The 22210-nt window shown below is 38.7% G+C and overlaps 1 protein-coding gene across 1 annotated transcript in view; it reads right to left on the bottom strand.

Annotated features, from left to right (window-relative positions):
* LOC126335341 (probable glutamate--tRNA ligase, mitochondrial) overlaps positions 1 to 22210 on the bottom strand; it is an 82612-nt gene that overhangs the window by 43958 nt on the left and 16444 nt on the right. The window contains exons 3-5 of the mRNA XM_049998516.1: positions 14454 to 14649; positions 14163 to 14374; positions 13783 to 14011 (exon numbers count right to left, since the gene is read on the bottom strand). Of these exons, the coding sequence (XP_049854473.1) occupies positions 13783 to 14011; positions 14163 to 14374; positions 14454 to 14649 (637 nt within the window). The remainder of the gene's footprint in view (positions 1 to 13782; positions 14012 to 14162; positions 14375 to 14453; positions 14650 to 22210) is intronic.

Raw genomic sequence — 22210 nt, 5'->3', positions numbered from 1 at the left:
AAATAAAAGAAAATCAGTGTTATAATGTCCTGATTTGTTTTTGCAGCCAGGATACAGAATTTAATGCTTATCTGCCTTCTCTCATTTCTCACTTTTGTTCAAGATGACCAACAGCTACAATGTTCAAATACGTCCTCCTACACCATGAACAGCCATGATGGAACTAACTCATTATTCAAAAAAGTAGTTTATAATCTACATTTGTGAAAAGAATGGCCGTATTTTGCCATTTTTCTACTCTTACATGAAATAAAGAAATTCAAACTATGTCAAAATCCAAATGGATGGCAAAATACATTTTAACTAGCAAATAGTAGTGCTATAAATTGCAATCCATTATAAATATGGACTACTTTGCCTTTTAAAAGGTTCAAAATGATTTTTTACAGATATTTTGTTGTTCTGTTTCTTTTTTGCATTTCTATTTTATTTTCATGTATATCATCATCCTCATCAACATCATCATGTCATTAAACATCTATTGCTGGATAACAGCCTCCTATATTCATTCATTATGTTCCTCAGTTACATGCAGCCATACTGAACCTACATATTTTCTAATGTCATCTTCCATTCAATCATCACCTCTGTTATTTCTTATCTTTTGAAATCTAGCAAAGAACAATCCTGGTCAATTTATAAGTTCACCTTCAGTACCTCCCAATGATCTTCACTTAATTTTCATTACAATTATAGCTATCTATTTCACTCTAGTCTGTTTCCTGATCTATTTCTTTGTGTTCTATCTCTTCAAGTACTTCCTAACTGCGTTATCTCCATTGCACACTGAGCAATCCCCAGTAAGAAACCCCAATAACGCTCCTATGCCAACCTTTTAATGGGTCATATAGAAGAAGCATTCCCGAAGCTGGTCTGAACTCATGGTGAAGAAGAATACCTTCACGTCCTTTGACAATGTAACTCCTTTTCCACACTCAAAAGAGCTGCTACACTAATGAATCCCTCAACACCAACATTAGCAACCTCTCTCGCAACTGCCCCACAGACTTGATTTGCAAACAAATCTACCCAAACAGTATCCTCCTCCTACCAAAATGACTAATAAGCTCCCACTTCCATTTACTCAGACACACCCTCTTGTTACTCCATACCACACAGACATTTATTGCCTTAACACTTTTCTCTGCCAAGACTATCACTTTCTCAAGTCGAGTGCTGAAATGAGATCATCTCTCCCCAAGACACTCCCCCATATACCCACAGGTGCTTTCTGTTGTCTCCTGACTTCCACAACATCCTAGTCAAACCACATGACATTCCTGAACCCTTACCCTATCCCAAGGAACCGATGCTTGAAATTGTTCCCACTTTGAAATGTGCCCCTCTTCCACCATCACCTACTTCAACCCCACCACTGGTAAATCCTACATCAACAGCAAACAAATTATGAAACAACACATATTGTCTATCAACAAACTTTTGGACAATGCCTAGCTTTCATGTAGGAATGACCACCAACAATCTGGCTGAGAGCACGAATGGACATAGAAGAACTGTCTACCATGGGGACACCAAATATCCTGTTGCTGGACATGCTCTATGGCAGGCATGGGCGATCTTTGGTGAACCATTGGCCTGAATCACATACTTATTGAAGCTTGTGGGTCGCCTCATCACATGCTGCAACAGTAGTGCTCCTAGCACATAAACTCAAAACTATAGCATCCTTGATGTTCATATTTATGGGATAATGTTCCACCACATCAAAAAATTATACCTCAAAACACATGTTTTTGAGGGTTCATTCATTTTATGTTCACTCCATCTTCAAATTTTTACATTTATTTGTGTGTCTTAAGCATTTTTTCTATACTCACAATGTTTTACAGCATCTGTCTTTAAAGACTTCCACTGCAAAATTCTGCAATGCCGTTAGTAAAGAAACAATGTTCGCAACACATCAGTAAACGTTGTTGTTGTTGTTGTTGTTCTTGTTGTTGTTGTTGTGGTCTTCAGTCCTAAGACTGGTTTGATGCAGCTCTCCATGCTACTCTATCCTGTGGAAAGTTTTTAACTTAGATTGTTGTTGTTGTGGTCTTCAGTCCTGAGACTGGTTTGATGCAGCTCTCTATCCTGTGCAAGCTTCTTCATCTCCCAGTACCTACTGCAACCTACATCCTTCTGAATCTGCTTAGTGTATTCATCTCTTGGTCTCCCTCTACGATTTTTACCCTCCACGCTGCCCTCCAATACTAAATTGGTGATCCCTTGATGCCTCAGAACATGTCCTACCAACCGATCCCTTCTTCTGGTCAAGTTGTGCCACAAACTTCTCTTCTCCTCAATCCTATTCAATACTTCCTCATTAGTTATGTGATCTACCCATCTAATCTTCATCATTCTTCTGTAGCACTACATTTCGAAAGCTTCTATTCTCTTCTTGTCCAAACTATTTATCGTCCATGTTTCACTTCCATACATGGCTACACTCCATTCAAATAGTTTCAGAAATGACTTTCTGACTCTTAAATCTATAATCAATGTTAACAAATTTCTCTTCTTCAGAAACGCTTTCCTTGCCATTGCCAGTCTACATTTTATATCCTCTCTACTTCGACCATCATCAGTTATTTTACTTCCTAAATAGCAAAACTCCTTTACTACTTTAAGTGTCTCATTTCCTAATCTAATTCCCTCAGCATCACCCGACTTAATTTGACTACATTCCATTATCATCGTTTTGCTTTTGTTGATGTTCATATTATATCCTCCTTTCAAGACACTGCCCATTCCATTCAACTGCTCTTCCAAGTCCTTTGCTGTCTCTGACAGAATTACAATGCCATCAGCGAACCTCAAAGTTTTTATTTCTTCTCCATAGATTTTAATACCTACTCCGAATTTTACTTTTGTTTCCTTTACCGCTTGCTCAATATACAGATTGAATAACATCGGGGAGAGCCTACAACCCTGTCTTACTCCCTTCCCAACCACTGCTTCCCTTTCATGTCCCTCAACTCTTATACTGCCATCTGGTTTCTGTACAAATTGTAAATAGCTTTTCGATCCCTGTATTTTACCCCTGCCACCTTTAGAATTTGAAAGAGAGTATTCCAGTCAACATTGTCAAAAGCTTTCTCTAAGTCTACAAATGCTAGGAACGTAGGTTTGCCTTTCCTTAATCTTTCCTCTAAGATAAGTCGTAAGGTCAGTATTGCCTCACGTGTTCCAGTATTTCTACGGAATCCAAACTGATCTTCCCCGAGGTCGGCTTCTACTAGTTTTTCCTGCCACCGAACTTCACTAATTCCCACTATATCTAACTTTAACCTATTCATTTCCCTTTTTAAATTTTCTAACCTACCTGCCCAATTAAGGGATCTGACATTCCACGTTCCAATCCGTAGAATGACACTTTTCTTTCTCCTGATAACGACATCCTCTTGAGTAGTCCCCGCCTGGAGATCCGAATGGGGGACTATTTTACCTCCGGAATATTTTACCCAAGAGGACGCCATATTCATTGAATCATACAGTAAAGCTGCATGCCCTCGTAAAAGATTACGGCCGTAGTTTCCCCTTGCTTTCAGCCCTTCGCAGTACCAGCACAGCAAGGCCGTTTTGGTAATTGTTACAAGGCCAGATCAGTCAATCATCCAGACTGTTGCCCATGCAACTACTGAAAAGGCTGCTGCCCCCCTTCAGGAACCACATGTTTGTCTGGCCTCTCAACAGATACCCCTCCGTTGTGGTTGCACCTACGGTACGGCTATCTGTATCGCTGAGGCACGCAAGTGTCCCCACCAATGGCAAGGTCCATGGTTCATGGGGAGAGGTAAACATAAAGATCTGAAAATCAGAAGTTAGGCATCTTGAACCATCACAATTCATTATAAATTACCTACAATTTCACCAGCAATTCACTACATAACGACAAACATATTTATCTGCATAAATGGTAAGGAAATAATCCTCCATTCACATCTCCTGGAATTAACGACATCCAGCATCTACTTATCTCTTCGTAATGCCACACATTTTGTGAATAAACTCACTAAAGAAGCACACAAATACTTGCACGAAATTAACAAACAGCTAACAGAGAACTTTACATATGAACTGACAACAGATAATGAGTTTGTTTACCAAGTTATGGCCCCTGCTGATGATCAAATTGGTTTATTTTGTGAGTAGTCAGTACTTTTCATACCATTGTTGCCTACTACAAACTATCCATGTTTGTGATGAATGTGTACCACATACATAGTAAACAGTTAGCAGTAAATAATGTATGTGTGTTGTTAGCACTGATCGAGAGACAAAAATACTTCTTCCCACACCCCTTCAAGGTAGGCGTAACCCCCCCCCCCCCCCCTCGCTGTGCACATCAGCACATGGGTCATAACTCTGAGCTCAGACTGAAGCCATGTTTCTCTTCGTTGTTCAAATCTAATGGCGGCAAAATGTCATTGCCTTTGCACAGAGTAAACAAAATTTTGACCGGTCTGCTTAATGAGCTGCAAACCCGAAGTGAGTTGAGTCTCTGTGGAACTATGTGAAAGTTTGTATAATGTGAGCACCTCACTCTCTCCCCTATGAATTCCCTCTATGAGCTGGACTGAAACCAACTGTAGGCTGCAAGCAGCCCATGGGCTGCTAGTTGCTCACCAGTGCTCTGCAGCATGACTCAAGGGACCTGACTGCCTCCTACACCATATGGACTATAACAATCCTCCACCTGATACTAATTTTCCTGAACCCCGGAAATGGGAACTTGCACTTCAATACATCCTTACATTCCTCTGGATTTAACCTCTGTTGCATTCTCTAGGGCTTGTCCTCTGTTAATGTTTGCTCTCTCTCTCTCTCTCTCTCTCTCTCTCTCTCTCTCTCTCTCTCTCTCTCATTACCTTCATTTTTTCATTGCTTTGTACAGTATATGTTTTTTATTTATTTTGTCTGACTATTTCCTTGTTTTACTTTTTGATTTTACTTTATTTTTTCATTCTCCCCCCCCCTCCCCCCCCTTTCTCTCATTTTCTCTAGTTATTAACTATAATATTCATTTCTCTTCCTCTTTTTTACTCATCATGTCTATACTGAAGCTGCCACAGTGCTTATGAATGTACTGTATTTGACCTCCTACACTCTCTGATGCCACCCCTTTCATCTTTCTCTCCCCTCATCTTTACAACATGTGAATGTCTAACATTCTGGGGTCTCAGTGACCTGCTTTTTTTTTTTTTGTCCTTGTCCATACTAGCCCTCTCTTCTCCCTGAGGAAGAAACTATTACTTCTAAGAGCTAGGACAGTGTATGTAATTTTATATTTGTCTATTGGAAGTACAGAAATCCCCCAGCTGAAGGCAGTCACTGGCTAGCAATCCTGTCTCATAATTTTACATTAGCTGACTTTAAACTTCCCACTTCATGAACTCTGGAATCTTTATTTTGAAAGTTGTTTTCCAATAGAGGTCAAAACAGTGTTTATTCTTCTATTTATTTTGTTCCCTTTCTACCTGATGCTTCAATTCAACTAACCTACATATCAACTGTTTCTAAAAGTTCACTGTTTATCTGTACTATTTTCTATTCATTGTGTTGATTATATTCTAATTATAACTGAATTTCAAGTCTACTTTCTACTACACTATGCCTATTTTATTTTATTGCAAAATGTATTCTGTAGATCCAGTTCTGTGTGTTAACACATGCATGTGGAACAATCCAAAAACATTTAGTTCGTTGAATGAGATTTTCACTTTGCAGTGGAGTGTGCGCTGATATGAAACTTCCTGACAGATAAAAACTGTGAGCTGGACCGAGACTCGAACTCGGGACCCGAGTCTCGGTCCAGCACACAGTTTTAATCTGTCAGGCAGTTTTTTTTTTAATTCATTATTACACTAGTTTCAATAAGGACACTATACAAAGATTTATAATACAAGTTGGAAACACAATCGGTAGGATAAAATTACACTCCCAAGCAGAGTTCCAGATATAAAATTCTGATTTTGTCCAAACAATTTTTTACAGATCGCCAATTAATCTGATTATAAAATTCTTCTAGAGAATAGAAACTTTTTCATACAAGAACTCCTTTAATTTATTTTTAAACAGTACTTTTTTATCTTGTAGGCACTTTATATTACTTGGAAGTGCACTGAAGATTTTTGTGCTTGGGTATTTCACACCTTTCTGCACCAGAGACAGATTTTTCAGGTCACAGTGTATGTCACATTTCCTCCTTGTGTTATGGTGTTGGTACATTTCATTTGTTTCATACTGAGAAGGATTGTGAAGCATGAATGTTATGACTGAAAAGATATATTGTGAAGTAGTGGGTAGGATCACTATTTGTTTAAAAAGATTGCGGCATGAGATTCTTGGATGCACAATCCACACAAAATTCGGACAACCTTTATCTGACTTATAAAAACCATTTTCGGTAGTGGTGAATTGCCCCAGAAGATTATTCCATAACACATAAGTGAATGAAAGTAGCCAAAGTAAGCAGATTTTGAGGCATTGATGTAATTTTGAGACATTGATGTCTCCGATTTTGGCGATTATCCAAATGGCAAATGTTGCTGAGCTGAGCCTTTTCAGGGTTTGGTTGATCTGCTGTTCCCAGTTTTTATATATATATATATATATATATATATATATATATATATATATATATATATATATATATATATATATATATGCCTAAGAATTTCAAACAATCTGTTCTCTCTATCTGCTGGCTCTCGTGTACAATGTTTATTTCCTGTGGGCTTTTGTGACCAGAATGAAATGAATATAATTAGTTTTGCCAAGGTTTATTGATAGAGAATTTACTGTGAACCATTTCAGAACATCCTCAAGTAAATGGTTGGTATTTCATTCTAGATCAGAGGGTATCTTATTGTCTATCACAATACTTGTGTCATCAGCAAACATTGTAAAATTGCTTGATTTGTTTGAGGACAATGATAGGTCATTGATATATATGAGGAACAGCAGGGGACCAAGGACAGAGCCTTGTGGAACTCCGTATTTTACTGTTCCCCAGATGGACTCTACCCCTCCTATGTGACTATTGTTACCATCTAGCACTGTTTTCTGTTGTCTACCTTATAGGTAGGATTTGAGCCAGTTGCCCATTTGTCCTTGGAGTCCATAGTGGCATGCTTTCTCTATAAGTATTCTATAACTAACACAGTCAAAGGCTTTAGACAGATCACAAAATATGCCCAAAGATGTTGTCAACACAAGTTGAATTTTTTTTCTTTTAAAGAAATGATTGTTTCTCTTACTTCCTGTATTGTTATAGGGGCTATACCTATCTGCTCTACGGAGTTTGGGAAATGATCTTTCAGCATTTTTAAAGCTTCTTCTAAGGAGCCATTGTGTCCTGCTTTCAGAGCAACACTTAGAAAATGCTTATTGATAATTTTTGCCACAGTATTTTCATTTTGTACTTGTCTATCTTCATTACTGAGAACAATGTTTTGAGACCTACTGGGGCAATTTGCACAAGTCTCGCTCCTTATCACTTTCCATATGGTTTTGATTTTGTTCCTCAATTTATTAATTTTGGAGCACAGATTCAATAATTTTACTTAGTAATCTGCAGTATTTTTTATATTGATTTAGCTCAGTGTGGTTGTCCGAATTTTTTGTGGCAATGTGCAGCTCTCATATCGTTTTGCATGAAATCTTAATACCAGTGGTTATCTAGGGCTTTTTGGGATGTTTTGTGGTTTGGATCATGTATATCCTTTTTGGGAAGGTGCTTTCAAATCTCAGTGCCACTTCATTACTGAAAAAACTATACTTGGAATTGGCATTTTCTAAATTATACATAGGTGCCCAGTCTGTGGCTTGGAGATATGATTTAAAAATCTGGGTAGTTTCTTCATTAACTGTCCTAACTGTTTTCCAACTGGGGCCACTATCATTCAAATAAATACTTGCGCTGTTTAAAGTGAGTCTTTGTCCATCATTATCAGATAGACCATTCATGACTTGCCTGGTAGTCATATCAGCTATTTTGGTATGGTCTATAAATATATTATCGATCAGTGTGTTTGTACACGAAGTTATTCTAATAGGAAAACTAACCACAGAAACCAGATTATGTGTAGACATCAGATTTTCTAAGTCTGATCTGTCTCTAGAATTTGTTAGAAAGTTAACATTGAAGTCCTCAAACACTGTCACATCTGTTTTGTGTTTTAATGTGTATATTAGGAGAGCACCTAGCTTATTGAAAAAGTGGCTAAATTTCCCTGAAGGTGCTCTGTACACTGTGACTACTGATATATGGGAATTATTCAAGGACAATTCTGTGGCGCACACACTTCCAAATGTTGTTCTTAACAATAATTCTGCACATTAAGCACTCTACATGTGATATCATTTTTAACATAAATGGCAACGCCTCCTTTTTCTTTACATTTTCTACAAAATGTGTTGCTAAGTAATAATTGTTTATTATAAGTTTTTCTATACCAGAATTAATATGGTGCTCACTAAAACATAAAATATGGACATAATCTACACCTTGTGGTTCATATACATTGATTATAAGCTCATTGATCTTACTACTTAGGCCTCTAAATGTTCTGGTGATAAATTGCAAGTTTTTGTTTAGCAGAAGCAGTTACACTCTTTCCTCTAAAAAAGAAGTTGAGATTGAAGGTCTGGGCAATGTATTTTTTACTACCCATCTCTCCAAATTCGTCTGTTTCTATAGGCTTGCATATTGGGAAGATGCACTTTTTTCTTGTTTTTTTCACCATCCAGTTGGCCAATGTAGTCTGCCTATATCCATTCCTGCAATTATTTTGTGTACTGGTACACTCTTCAATCAAATCTGATTCTTTTGTGTTCACATTGTTTCTTGCCTTTGCAACTATGTCTCAAATTATCTGTTGATGAAATCCATCAGCACCACATGCCAGAGTACAATATCATCACAAAAAAGCAGATGACTTGGATGTGTTCCATTGATACATTTTTCCTTCTTCAGTTTCCCAGTTTGAGGATCTGAAAAGTTGTTCTAGGACAGCTGAGAATAGTTTTGGTGATACAGTATCTACTTGTCTGACTTCTCTTTCAATTTTGAGTTTCCCATTGTATTGCTGAAAATATGGAAATTGTAGCATTCAAGTATATTCCAGTGTACCAACATAGGTTGGATCAATACCTCATTTCTTAATTGATGTTAGTACAGATTTTGTTGAAATTAAGTCAACAAAATTTATGTAAGTAATTGAGGGTACACACACATCAGATTTCAGTGAAAGCTACCAAATCTGTTGCTTTTAACACTTATGCAAAAGAGACCTGATAAACATGCAACTGCGTACTATAAATTAAAAAAAAATAATAATAATAATCTGGCCCATTGCTTGATAGGCCAGTACTGCTTAGCTATGATACACCAGAATTGAAACTAAAATGTATTAAATCCATATATTTGCATTTTAACGTAGTGCTAAAGACCCTATTTCACAGAAAATGCAAAAGACGTATATGAACAACAGTTTTTATATTTCCTTAAAAAAAAGGATATTCTGTGATGACTCTTCAAGTGTAAGATTATTCCAAAAGGCTGCCAATCAAGAGATAACTTTTATTAGTAGTAGTTTTGTCCACTGACAGATCACTTTTACAAGGATATGGGACATCATGGTATTACAGTCTAAGGGGGCAGGGAAGAGTTTGTATAAACAGGCATTGACATACTTAAAGGTCATGTCTGACAAAGATGGGACAATTAGTTGCTGTGGCCTTGTTATACAAACAATCCCAGCATTTACCTTAAGTAATTTAGAGAAGCTACCAAAAACCTGAATCAGGATGACCAGATGGTAACTGGAACCTCCATACTCCCAAATACAAGCCCAGTCTGTTCACAAGAACACAATAGTTTTGTAAAAAGTTAGAAACTAGGCACAAAACATCAGAGCCTTGACTACAAAAAATTTTCAAGATTTTTAAATCACAGATTTTTGTTATTTTTAGAGTAAGAAGAAGTAGTCACACAAAGTGAGAACCATTTCAAACATTTATGTTGACTGATGTCATCAATATCATCTCAAACAGCTCACTCACATCCTCTACCACAATATTTTATTCACCTGTGTTGTTCTTGGATACGAGAAAAGTTCCTTCTGTCATTCAATAAGTTCCAAATGCTCACCAAAGCCCTACACAAAGCGTACATGCATCTTTTATGAAGCTCAGTTTTTCAATACTCTTCATTAGAAATTTTCTGGTACAATTTGCAACTTTGTCAGTGTTTATAAAACAGATATACCACATTTTTATGCCTCCAATTGTGTAAGGGAAGTTTTTACACAATCAACACTTATAAGTAAAAAGTCACTGCCAGTAAAGTGACCAACCATCTACCATAACACATTGTACTTCAGTACCATCATCATCATCAGCACAGTTATCTACATTCTTATATAAGAAATCACAATTTCTGGACTTTTCCAGTAACTGGCTCAATTTAATTATGTCATGATCTGTTTCTTCAAGCTCACCAAAACTCTCAGCTCTTTCTCAATTAATTTGGTCTTCTTAACTTTACGAATTCATTTCTCATCATCCTTCCACCCCACCACCCACTGCCTTGTTTGCCTTCTCTTTATTACATCCCTCTCATTATATTCAGAGTTTATTCCAGCCCTCTGATTGCACTTTTCTCTTTGAAATTTAATGTTTTCTGTCTTTTTGTAGATATCAGAAATCCTCATTAGCCTTATGACATGTACAGATATTAAGCAAGGCTCTAAACAAAGAGCATACATCTGCCTCATAACCATCTTGGCCACCATTACAATATATGGAATTCTTCATGAAGTAAATCAGTCAGTATACTCGTAGTCATTCAGTTAAAATTCTACAATTCTTTTTTAGTACTCTTTGCATTACATCTTTTTATGTATCTTATACCGACAGTTTAATGCACAGCATCTACAGAAATATTCCTAAGATGGTGTTTAACACAAGGCTTCTACACTCCTGGAAATGGAAAAAAGAACACATTGACACCGGTGTGTCAGACCCACCATACTTGCTCCGGACACTGCGAGAGGGCTGTACAAGCAATGATCACACGCAAGGCACAGCGGACACACCAGGAACCGCGGTGTTGGCCGTCGAATAGCGCTAGCTGCGCAGCATTTGTGTACCGCCGGCGTCAGTGTCAACCAGTTTGCCATGGCATACGGAGCTCCATCGCAGTCTTTAACACTGGTAGCACGCCGCGACAGCGTAGACATGAACCGTATGTGCAGTTGACGGACTTTGAGCGAGGGCGTATAGTGGCCATGCGGGAACCCGGGTGGACGTACCGCCGAACTGCTCAACACCTGGGGCGTGAGGTCTCCACAGTACATCGATGTTGTCGCCAGTGGTCGGCGGAAGGTGCACGTGCCCGTCGACCTGGGACCGGACCGCAGCGACGCACGGATGCACGCCAAGACCGTAGGATCCTACGCAGTGCCGTAGGGGACCGCACCGCCACTTCCCAGCAAATTAGGGACACTGTTGCTCCTGGGCTATCGGCGAGGACCATTCGCAACCGTCTCCATGAAGCTGGGCTACGGTCCCGCACACCGTTAGGCCGTCTTCCGCTCATGCCTCAACATCGTGCAGCCCGCCTCCAGTGGTGCCGCGACAGGCGTGAATGGAGGGACGAATGGAGACGTGTCGTCTTCAGCGATGAGAGTCGCTTCTGCCTTGGTGCCAATGATGGTCGTATGCGTGTTTGGCGCCGTGCAGGTGAGCGCCACAATCAGGACTGCATACCACCGAGGCACACAGGGCCAACACCCGGCATCATGGTGTGGGGAGCGATCTCCTACACTGGCCGTACACCTCTGGTGATCGTCGAGGGGACACTTAATAGTGCACGGTACATCCAAACCGTCATCGAACCCATCGTTCTACCACTCCTAGACCAGGAAGGGAACTTGCTGTTCCAACAGGACAATGCACATCCGCATGTATCCTGTGCCACCCAACGTGCTCTAGAAGGTGTAAGTCAACTACCCTGGCCAGCAAGATCTCCGGATCTGTCCCCCATTGAGCATTTTTGGGACTGGATGAAGCGTTGTCTCACGCGGTCTGCACGTCCAGCACGAACGCTGGTCCAACTGAGGCACCAGGTGGAAATGGCATGGCAAGCCATTCCACAGGACTACATCCAGCATCTCTACGATCGTCTCCATGGGAGAATAGCAGCCTGCATTGCTGCGAAAGGTGGATATACACTATACTAGTGCCGACATTGTGCATGCTCTGTTGCCTGTGTCTATGTGCCTGTGGTTCTGTCAGTGTGATCATGTGATGTATCTGACCCCAGGAATGTGTCAATAAAGTTTCCCCTTCCTGGGACAATGAATTCACGGTGTTCTTATTTCAATTTCCAGGAGTGTATAATAAGGCATTGTCTTCAGCAGTAGTGTAAGCTTTTAGAAAACAACTTGCTCTAAGTTCACTGTTGATCATTAAAATCAATAGGCTTCATTGACAAATTCTTCGGAGCAGTATCTGCTCTGGCAATCAAATCTCAACCATCTACAAGTCATTGGTATTCCATTATCCATAGGTAAGAAATTATTAGTTTGTTATTATGGAAGTTTGTAGTTATGGAATCAACTACCCCATTTCAGACAATGTTTTTAGGAGTTCCTACTATAGCCACTAAACTTTCAGTGGAAGTTTTATGGTGCAAATACTAAATTTGATCAGATGTGTTGCACTTTCACTCGATATAACTTGTGGGATAACTATGAATTAAAATTCTAATAATTTGCCGATTCAGTAAAGAGGATATTTCTTAGACTTGATTCCAAATGACAGAATCCTATACTTCAAATCATTGTGACAAATAAGGTTACAACTATACATTCTATATTTAACTATTCTTTTCAATTGCATCACCCTAAGATTACAATGAATAGGATACCTCTTTGCTTCATTTTTATTCAATTCATTCTTCCTATTTTTTCCTACCTTTTTCTTATTCCAAATCTGAATAACTTAGCAGTATACACTGATGAGTCAAAACATTAGACCATCTGCTTAATAGCATGGTGATCAACAAAACAGCAGCAATTCTACATGGCATGGATTTGACAAGTACGGTACTGACCTGCATCAGTGATGCAGCAGATGTTTGGAGCAGTTGTTTCCCTGGATGTCAGTGTATCTGGACAAGACTATTTGCTAAGTGTAACAAGAAATGTGATTCTTCCAAGTGGTAACTGGGGATGTCATGGGGTCAATGTGGAAACACACAGAGATTGTCTACTTCAGAGCCCCACATTTAACAGTGTGCAGTGAATAGTGTGCTCCCAACACTTTTGTCTGATACTAGATATGACACAGATTGCAGTGTATTCTGGTTTACAGAGTGGGAAACCTCCAACCTCTACATTCTGTGATAAGACTTGCACACCCAACAGTTGCCTACTCGTGGTTTCACTGTGGGTCTCACTCAAGACAGTAGCACATGAATAGCTGACCAGCTATGCTGTTTCCAAGATGCTCATTCCCAGATGCTGAGCAACAACCCACCCTTAAATGTTAAAGTCACATATGTCAGTGCATTTCCCCATTTGCAGTCTATACTGTCACTAGAATGATTCCTCATTCACCTCTGCTCTACTTTATGTTTTCCTTACATTATCATGTGCGTGCAACACCATCAAGTGGCATTCAATGTCGTGGTGGGCAGTGGTCATAATGTTTTGGCTCATCAGTGTACATTTGGTCTATTACATGTACTACTACAACTTGCAAACAGCTTACCTGATTTATCAGATCTTGCATCAAGTATATCTGTGGTTTTACTTTATCCATATTTCTTTCAAATCCACCACCTGCACTTGTAATGTAGTTAATTAATGCTAATGGGAAGATGTTAGATTTCTGGAAATACTCTACAGTGATGTCACCTTGGCGCTTAGACAGTTTGGTACCATCCTTATTCATAATCAGAGGAAGATGGCCATACAGTGGTGGCTGCCAACCAAATGCTCTGTAACACGAAATCAAAAATAAGAAAGGGAGAGAGAATATCATTAATCCATGATTAAAAAACTGCCACTCGCATAAGAATAGTGTCTAGGCAATTTGATGAAAACAAAATTATTACTAGAAAAATCTAGAAATGTTTCAGATGTACTTACTTGTATAATAATATGTGTTTGCTTGTTGAAATCTGCCACTCTACACCTCTCAAAACGTGAGAGATTTCCATAAAGTGATCATCAACAACATTCGCAAAATGGTATGTGGGATAGCCATCGGCCTTCATAATTACAGGATCACCTTCAGATTTTGTCAAATCATATGAAATTTCACCATATATTAGATCTAAAAAAGGATCTGTAGGTGACAGCTAAAATGAATTACAATAATTTTAAAAGTGGTAGACAGATTTAAAACATTGTCAGTCTTACTGCAGACAGATGCAATACCTTGAACCGAATGCAGTGAGGAGTACCTTGCTCTAGTCTCTCACCAACCTCACTGTTTGACAAATGGCGGCATTTATTGTCATATCGTGGAACTTGCCTCGCTTTCAACGCCTCTTTTCGCAGTAATTCAAGACGCCGTTCAGTGCAAAAGCAGGGGTATGCTTTCCCAGAAGATAATAAATATTCTGCATGTTTCCTGTAAAATTAGTTTAATTTCAAGTCAAATCACTACACGATAAACAGAGGACTATAGAAAGAAATGCAAGGTAATCAGCTGTGTTGTTTTCAAATAACTATCCCCATATTTGCTTTAAGCAATGAAAATCTAAATCTGGAATGTTTGATGGTGATTTGAATCCTGACTACTTGAGGTATTGGAAGTAGAAGTGGTTACAAGTGCCTGCCATGCAGATTCTACACAATAAATACACATTAATGTGACCACCACCTATGTTCGACATGCAACAACCACTCACAGACGGCAGTGATATCACTCGCAGTGGAGTGTGTATAAAGCATGTCAGGAGGTGTCAAAAACAGTGCAGTCGTTGCAATGCAGAAACAAAGCGATTTATTTGTTGTCTAAAAGGGCATGATGATTGGCTTTCGGGCCAAAGGTGGAAACATTTCCAAGACAGCTATGTTTGTAAACTTTTCTCATGCTGCAGTGGTTAAAGTATAACATGGCAATGTCTAAGACTGGCACCAAGGCAGCTGTGTTCCACCATGGGCCATTGATGCCAGGGGTGAACAGCAGTTGCGGACATGTGTACAAGTGAATAGACATGCAACTGTTGAGGAACTGACCACCTAGATGAACCAAGGGGCTACCAACAGTGTGATCATTCAGCAAACATTGCATTTGCAGCAGGGAGTTGGTTCATGCAGCCATGCTAACTGCTGTTCTTCAGTGATAAAGGCTGGAATTTGCATGTCAGTATTGCAACTGGACGTCCACTGAGTGGCAACTGGTGACCTTTTCAAAGAAATCATGTTTTATGCTTTCACAGGACAAACAGCCATTGATGTGTAATGCCAGAAACATCTGAATGCAAACAAGGAGGGAGCGCTATGTTTGGGGAATGATTTTATGTCATTCCCTGGTCATCCTGTCATTTTGGAAGGCACAATAAATCAACACAAAATTCCATCTATCCTCTACATAAAGTTCATTTCACTCAGCACAATGGTATCTACGAGCAGGACAACACAACCTATCCAAAACTCGCAGTGTACGCACGTGGCCCAAAGAGCGCCAGGCTGAGTTTACTGTACTCCCTACACCAACCACCTCCCAGATTCAAATCTAATCAAGAATCTGTGGGACCACCTCGACTGGGCTGTTCGTGCCATGGATCCTCAAACAAGAAATCTAGCACAGCTAGCCCATTAACACTCAGTGGGTAATCACCCATAGGCTGGAAACCACTGTTGTAGACGAAGTCACCGGACTGCATTCCTGTAAGTCATCTGAACAAAATACAAGGTGTGCACCAAGAGTCATGAAATTTATTTTTCAAAAGTTTTGTATTAATAATAACAATAATGGATATTCTTGGATGGAATAATACATAAAATAAGGAGCAGACTGATGTGTGGATCACTGAAACACAGCACTCACACTAGTTTTCAAACATTAGCTCTTTTTCCATCAGAAAACACACACACACACAAATGTGTCCAAACACTGGGCTGTGTAAAGAGTTAATACTCTTCAAACTATTCTCCATGAGCATCTACACATTTTTTTCCATTTCCCAGGCCTGGTGCACCTCCTCGATGGCCTTGATGTGAATCTCCTTTAAAGCTGCCACAGCCACTTAGCCTCAAAACAGCATCCTTTGAATACATTCTTGACCTTGAGGAACAAAAAGAAGTCAACTGGAAGGAGATCAGCACTGTAGCGTGCTCTGATGCCATGTTATGCTTTGCCGGGAAGTGATGCAGCAGTCAGGTAGCAGAAATGTTTTTTCATACGAGGATGGTTTTCGCAATCTTCCCAGAACATCCACATAGTAGGCAGTGTTAAAAGCCTGTCACTGAAGCACAAACTCTTTGTGAGCCACACCCATGGTGTCGAGAAAGACAATAAACACTTGTGAGGAATAGCTCTGGTAGATGCACATCCATGAAGCTCTCGCTAAGTAAAGTGATTAATATTGAAATAAGAAAGGTATTAGTTAATATTACATTTTGAACTAGTGCATTTACCTCTTCTCTAGGCTATCTATTGAAGGTTTTGCTTTTCTGAGCATATTTAGATCAAAAAGAAAGTATTTCGTGAAGGCCTGTGGTCACTAGTTTTGTTTGTATTTTAGGCGTAAATTTGTTCAAGTCTAGATCTTTATTTTTGACTACACTCAGTGGTTCAAAGTTAAATTAATTCATGTTTGTCATATAGAGTTTAGGTAGTTAATTAAAACTTTTGAAAGTGCGTTTAAAAGTTTGCTGACATTAGTGTTCAGTTACATATTACTACAGGTTACAAAACTTCGGTGCTCCTGGGCCAAGTTATTCTCTGCTTTTGTGTAAATTTTTCTATCAAACCATGTGTGACAAACATGGCGGGCACTGTAAAATCCTGAAGGAGGGGTTGTGTTCTGCGAAGACTGCAGGTTATGGTTTAAATGGGACAAATGTAGCTGTGAGGAAACGTGGGTAGGTTATGTAGAACGGACAGAAAAATCGCTGAACAGGAGGCAAAAATTGGTGCCTTTAAGCTGAATTAGAAAACCTGAATTTGGAATTATGTAGGCTAAGAGAGAAAAGGAGACAGGGAGCTGCAAAAAAGTAGCAAGCAAAGTGCGAAAAAGGAAAACTGTTGAAAAAAACTTTTGAAATTCAGTTAGCAAATCAGTTTGGCTTGCTATCTGAAGTACTGAGGAACGGCCTCATCCACATGTAGTTGAATGTAGGTTGAAGCAGAATATTAGCTTAAAGAAAAAGAGAGAGGTCAGGATCAAACCAGAATAGGAAAAGAAGAATTCTGCTTCTGTACCAGGTCACAAGTTTTGTCTAACGAAGTGCTAGCCTTAGCAAGGTGGCAGAAAACTTAGGTTAGCTATGCAGCGGCTTTGAGAAGGAAGATCAGGTAATTATAGTTGGGGGAGCAGGAAACAGCCTGGCTAGGAATACAAGATATATTATTAGGAGTGACCTGGATAAAATAGGTGCAGAAACCGGGCACACAAATGGGGGTTTGTGGAGGTCTTTGAGCGCCATGATCAGCCCTAGATAAACACTGCTGTAAGGTATGTTAACATTGAGCTGAACGGGATGCTCTAGACATCAGTAAAATCTCACGTTAATGTTGTTCCAGTTCATGCTATTGGTAGGTGGGGATACTCTGCACATGGCCTGCACCTAAATAGGAAGGGGAAAGATAAGTTGCCTCTTCTGTTAGTGGATAGTGTAAGGGAGGTTACAGTCACACAAGGAACAATCCCTGCCGTTAATGGGACCAGGCATAAGGTTTTTTTTTTTTTTTTTTTAGGTTAAAGCCAAAGTCCAGGCAGACAACTATCAAGAAGAATAGAAAAATAAAATAAAATAAAAGAAGCTTCATGAACAGTGAATAGGGATAAAGCTAAAGGTAGTATCAATTTACTTCATCAAAATATCAGATGAATAAAAAATAAAGTAGAAGAACTGTTAGTGTGTATATATGATCTCAAAAATAAAAATGAGATTGAAATACTTTGTCTGAACACCATGTAACTGTGGGGGTGGGAAGTGTCAGTATAAATTGGTATAATTTAGCATCTTATACTTGCAGATCTAGCATGAATAGAGGAGGAGATGCTATTTACACTAAACAAGGGTATACATACAAAACTGTAGAAGTAAGCAAATTTTGTGTTGATCAGCACTTTGAAGTTTGTGCATTTGAACTACAGCTAGTAGTGTTGATATTAGCAACAGTGCACAAGTCCCCATTAGGAGATTTGGAGCTATTCATAAAAAAGTTTGACTACCTATTATGCTGTTTGTCACACAAAAAGAATAAGTTATTAATCTGTTGTGATTTAAATGTAAACTTTATAAGCAATTCTAATAGGAAATGTGAACTAGAAGTGTTATTAATGACATAAAACTTAGAATCAGTGATCAATTTCCCTACACATGTAGCTCAAGACAGTAGCACTCTAACAGATAATGTATTTGTACAGCAAGAGGATGTAAAGCTAACACACTTTCCCTGTGATAAATGGATTACCAGACCATGATACACAATTGCTTAACTTACAAAATGTAGCAAGATGTACAGTTCAGGAACTATTAAGTAAAAGGGTGAGGTTGCTCAACCCAGTCTCTATAGAGCACTTCAGAGAAAGTTTAAGAAATGTTAATTGGGGAGATGTGTATAATGAGCCAAATGCTAATGATAAATGCAACATATTTTTTGATCCATTTATATTTCTCTTTGAACATTGTTGACCAACCAAAAAAATAAATAAATAATAAATAAAAAATACTAAAACTAATACCAAATAGTTTTCAAAGATACTTTGGATTATAACAGGTATTAAGGTGTCTTCAGAAAAAAAGGAAAATTGTATGAGACAGCAAGATTTAGTAAAGACCCAGAAGTAATTTTACACTACAAAAATTATTGCAACATATTGAGAAAAGTTGTCAGAAATTCAAGAAATACGTATGTTAGAGACGAAATTAACAACTCGGGCAATAAAATCAAATCAATATTGAATGCTGTTAGAAGGGAGGCAGGAAAAGTAACCACTGGGTTAGGTATTATTACTATTGAAGAGAATAAGACCATTTTAACCAACAGCACACAAGTAGCTAGTGTATTTAACAATCATTTCTTAACTGTGGGTGAAAAAGTTGGCGAGAACAGTTCAAAAGAAAAAACCAAGCAATACATGGAAGAGTCAGTTAATTCAGAAATCTTAGTCAGACTAATTTTCACCAATCTCTTCTGAAATAAGGAAAATCATTAAATCTTTGAAAACTGAAATATTCTGTTGAAGCAGATGACATCTCTGACAAGATATTAAAACAATGTGGAGCAGTTATAGCTGATGTTCTGAGTCAAGTATGCAGTGCATCACTAACTCAAAATATTTTCCCAGACAGGTTAAAATATGCCACTGTCAAGTCTCTCTATAATAAAGGGGACACTATAGATAACAATAATTACTGGCCAGTATCTTTGCTTACAGCATTTTCAAAAATCGCCAAGAAAGTAATATACTCAAGAGTGATTAGCCACCCAACAGAAATGTGATACTTAGTAAATGACAGTTGAGATTTCAAAAATGCTGTTCCACTGAGACAGCAATATCCAATTTCACTGCCCACAGAAGAGAGTACAAAAATAGTAAATGTCACCAACAGGAATTTTCTGTGACTTATGCAAAGCAGTTGATTATGTGAACCATAACATTATATTACAGAAAATACAATTCTATGGTATAAATGGAACAGCATATGAGTGGTATAAGTCATATCTACAGAACAGGAAGCAAAAAGTTTCTTTATAAGTTTTAAGTGATTTAAGGAAGTTTGCCACTTCATCTAACTGCAGTAAAAATACATTAGGTGTTAAATAGGGTCCCCTTCTGTTCTTGATATATGTGAACAACCTGCCATCTTAGCTGAAACAAGAAGCTAAACTAACACTGTTTGCTGATGATACAAGCATCATTATTAATCCAGTAAAAGAAATTCCAATAGAAAATTATACAAATAATGTTTTTGGAAAAGTTATTAGTTGGTTTTCTGCAAATGGGTTTGCTCTGAACTTTGGATTTTCTGCTGCAAGGAGCACAGTTCCTTCAGTACCTATAATACATCACCAGACGTCAGTAGCCAGAGCAGAGCATACTAAGTTTTTGGGTGTACGTATAGATGAGAATCTTCACTGGAAAATTCATATTTTGGATCTCCTAAAGTGGTGTGGGGCTGATAGTCACACGTCCTGTAGGTATCTGTTAGGAATTCCAACAGCCTCACCATACGTTTACTCGGTGATGCAAATTGTTCTCAACAACGGGGACCAGTTTAAAAACAACTGTGACATTCACAATTATAACACTAGAAGAAAGGACAACTTACACTATCTTCTACTTCACTGACCTTTGGCACAGAAAGGGGTGAAATATGCTGCTGTAAAACTTTTTGATAAATTAGCATATGAATTGAAATGTCTGACAGACAGCAGTAATAGGTTCAAAAATAAACTGAAATCGTATCTCCTTGAAAACTCCTTCTACGCCACAGATGAATTCTTGAATAGGAATAAATAAATCTAAAGGTACAATATATGCATTTTGTGCCATTTAAGGGAATGGGGTAGGTAATAAAAATTTTAAGCTTAAAAAAAAAAACCTTGATTCATGTGTACATTTCTTGTGCACTTGACACATTCCACATCATAATGGTTGCCGTGAGATTGATCAATTGAACACGTAACTAACTAAGTAACTAAATTATCCTCAACTCGGATTTACTCATCCCCAATTTCTTTTGTTTCAGCGTGTGCCATTCGGCACTCTGGCACTTCATCTTTGGGTCAGATTGGAATGTTCATGTTTCATCACCATCAATTATGTTGTTCCAATAACCTCGTTAAGTTTCTGCAAGCTGCGTCACTTCCCTTGCGATCAAACCTTGATTGGCCTTTTGATCATTGGTCAACAGTTTGGGGATCAGCTCAGTTCATACCTTTTGCAAATTTAATTCTTCTGTAATGTTGCAATGCACAGCAGTTTCTCTACATCTACATCAGTAATCAGCTGTCCACCAGACAGTGTGTGGCAGAGGGTACTTCTGAAACCACTATCTGATCCCATCTTCCCTGTGCCACTCACGAATGGCACATGGGAAGAATGACTGTTGGTAAGCCTCTGTATTAGCTCTAACGTCTCGATGATGTCATTTAGTGAAATGTATGTGGGAGGAAATAATATGTTGTCTGAATCAATAGCAAACCTCTCTGTGATGTATAATACCTCTCTTGTAGCATCTGCCATTAGCGTCTGTTGAGCATATCTCTAACACTTTCATGTCGGCTAAATGGTCTCGTGACAAAACGTGCCACTCTTCATTGGATCTTCTCCATCTCTTTATCAATCCCACATGGTAAGGGTTCTAGAATGATGAACAATACTCAAGAACCAGACGAACAAGTGCCTTGTAAGCCACTTCTTTTTTCCTAGGAACCTGTGTGGCATCTGTTTTTCCTACTATTTGTTTTATGCAGTCATTCCAACTGAGGTCACTCTGAATAGTTATTCCTACGTATTTTTTGGTAGATACTGCTGCCAGCAATTTGTCATCAATAACGTAGCTGTGCAACAGTGGATTTCTTTTCCTACGTATGTGAAATATGTTACATTTATTTATGGGCAGGGTCAAGTGGCATTCATTAATCCTCTGTAGGTCATTCTGCCTATCTTCCAGTGTTGCTACTGTCTTTTAGACAACTGCACCATATGTGAACGGTCTGAAAGTGCTTCTGATACTTTTACTAGGTCATTCATATCCACTGTAAACAGTCCTACCACACTTCTGTGGGGTACTACAGAAATTATCTAGACAACTGTAAACTTAGTTCCGTTACGAGCGATGTGTTGAGTTCTATCTCTACAGAAGCCTTGAATCCAGTTGCAAATCTGGTCAAATAGTTGGTAAGCAGCATTGTGGGACAGTTCAAATGCCCTCCTCGCGTCAGAGAACACAACATCAATCTGTGCTACAGATTTCATGGAGAGACACAGGGCGTCGAGTTTCAC

Source organism: Schistocerca gregaria, chromosome 2, assembly GCF_023897955.1.
Source record: "Schistocerca gregaria isolate iqSchGreg1 chromosome 2, iqSchGreg1.2, whole genome shotgun sequence".
Lineage (NCBI taxonomy): Eukaryota > Metazoa > Arthropoda > Insecta > Orthoptera > Acrididae > Schistocerca > Schistocerca gregaria.
This window is presented reverse-complemented; position numbering and strand designations above follow the sequence as displayed.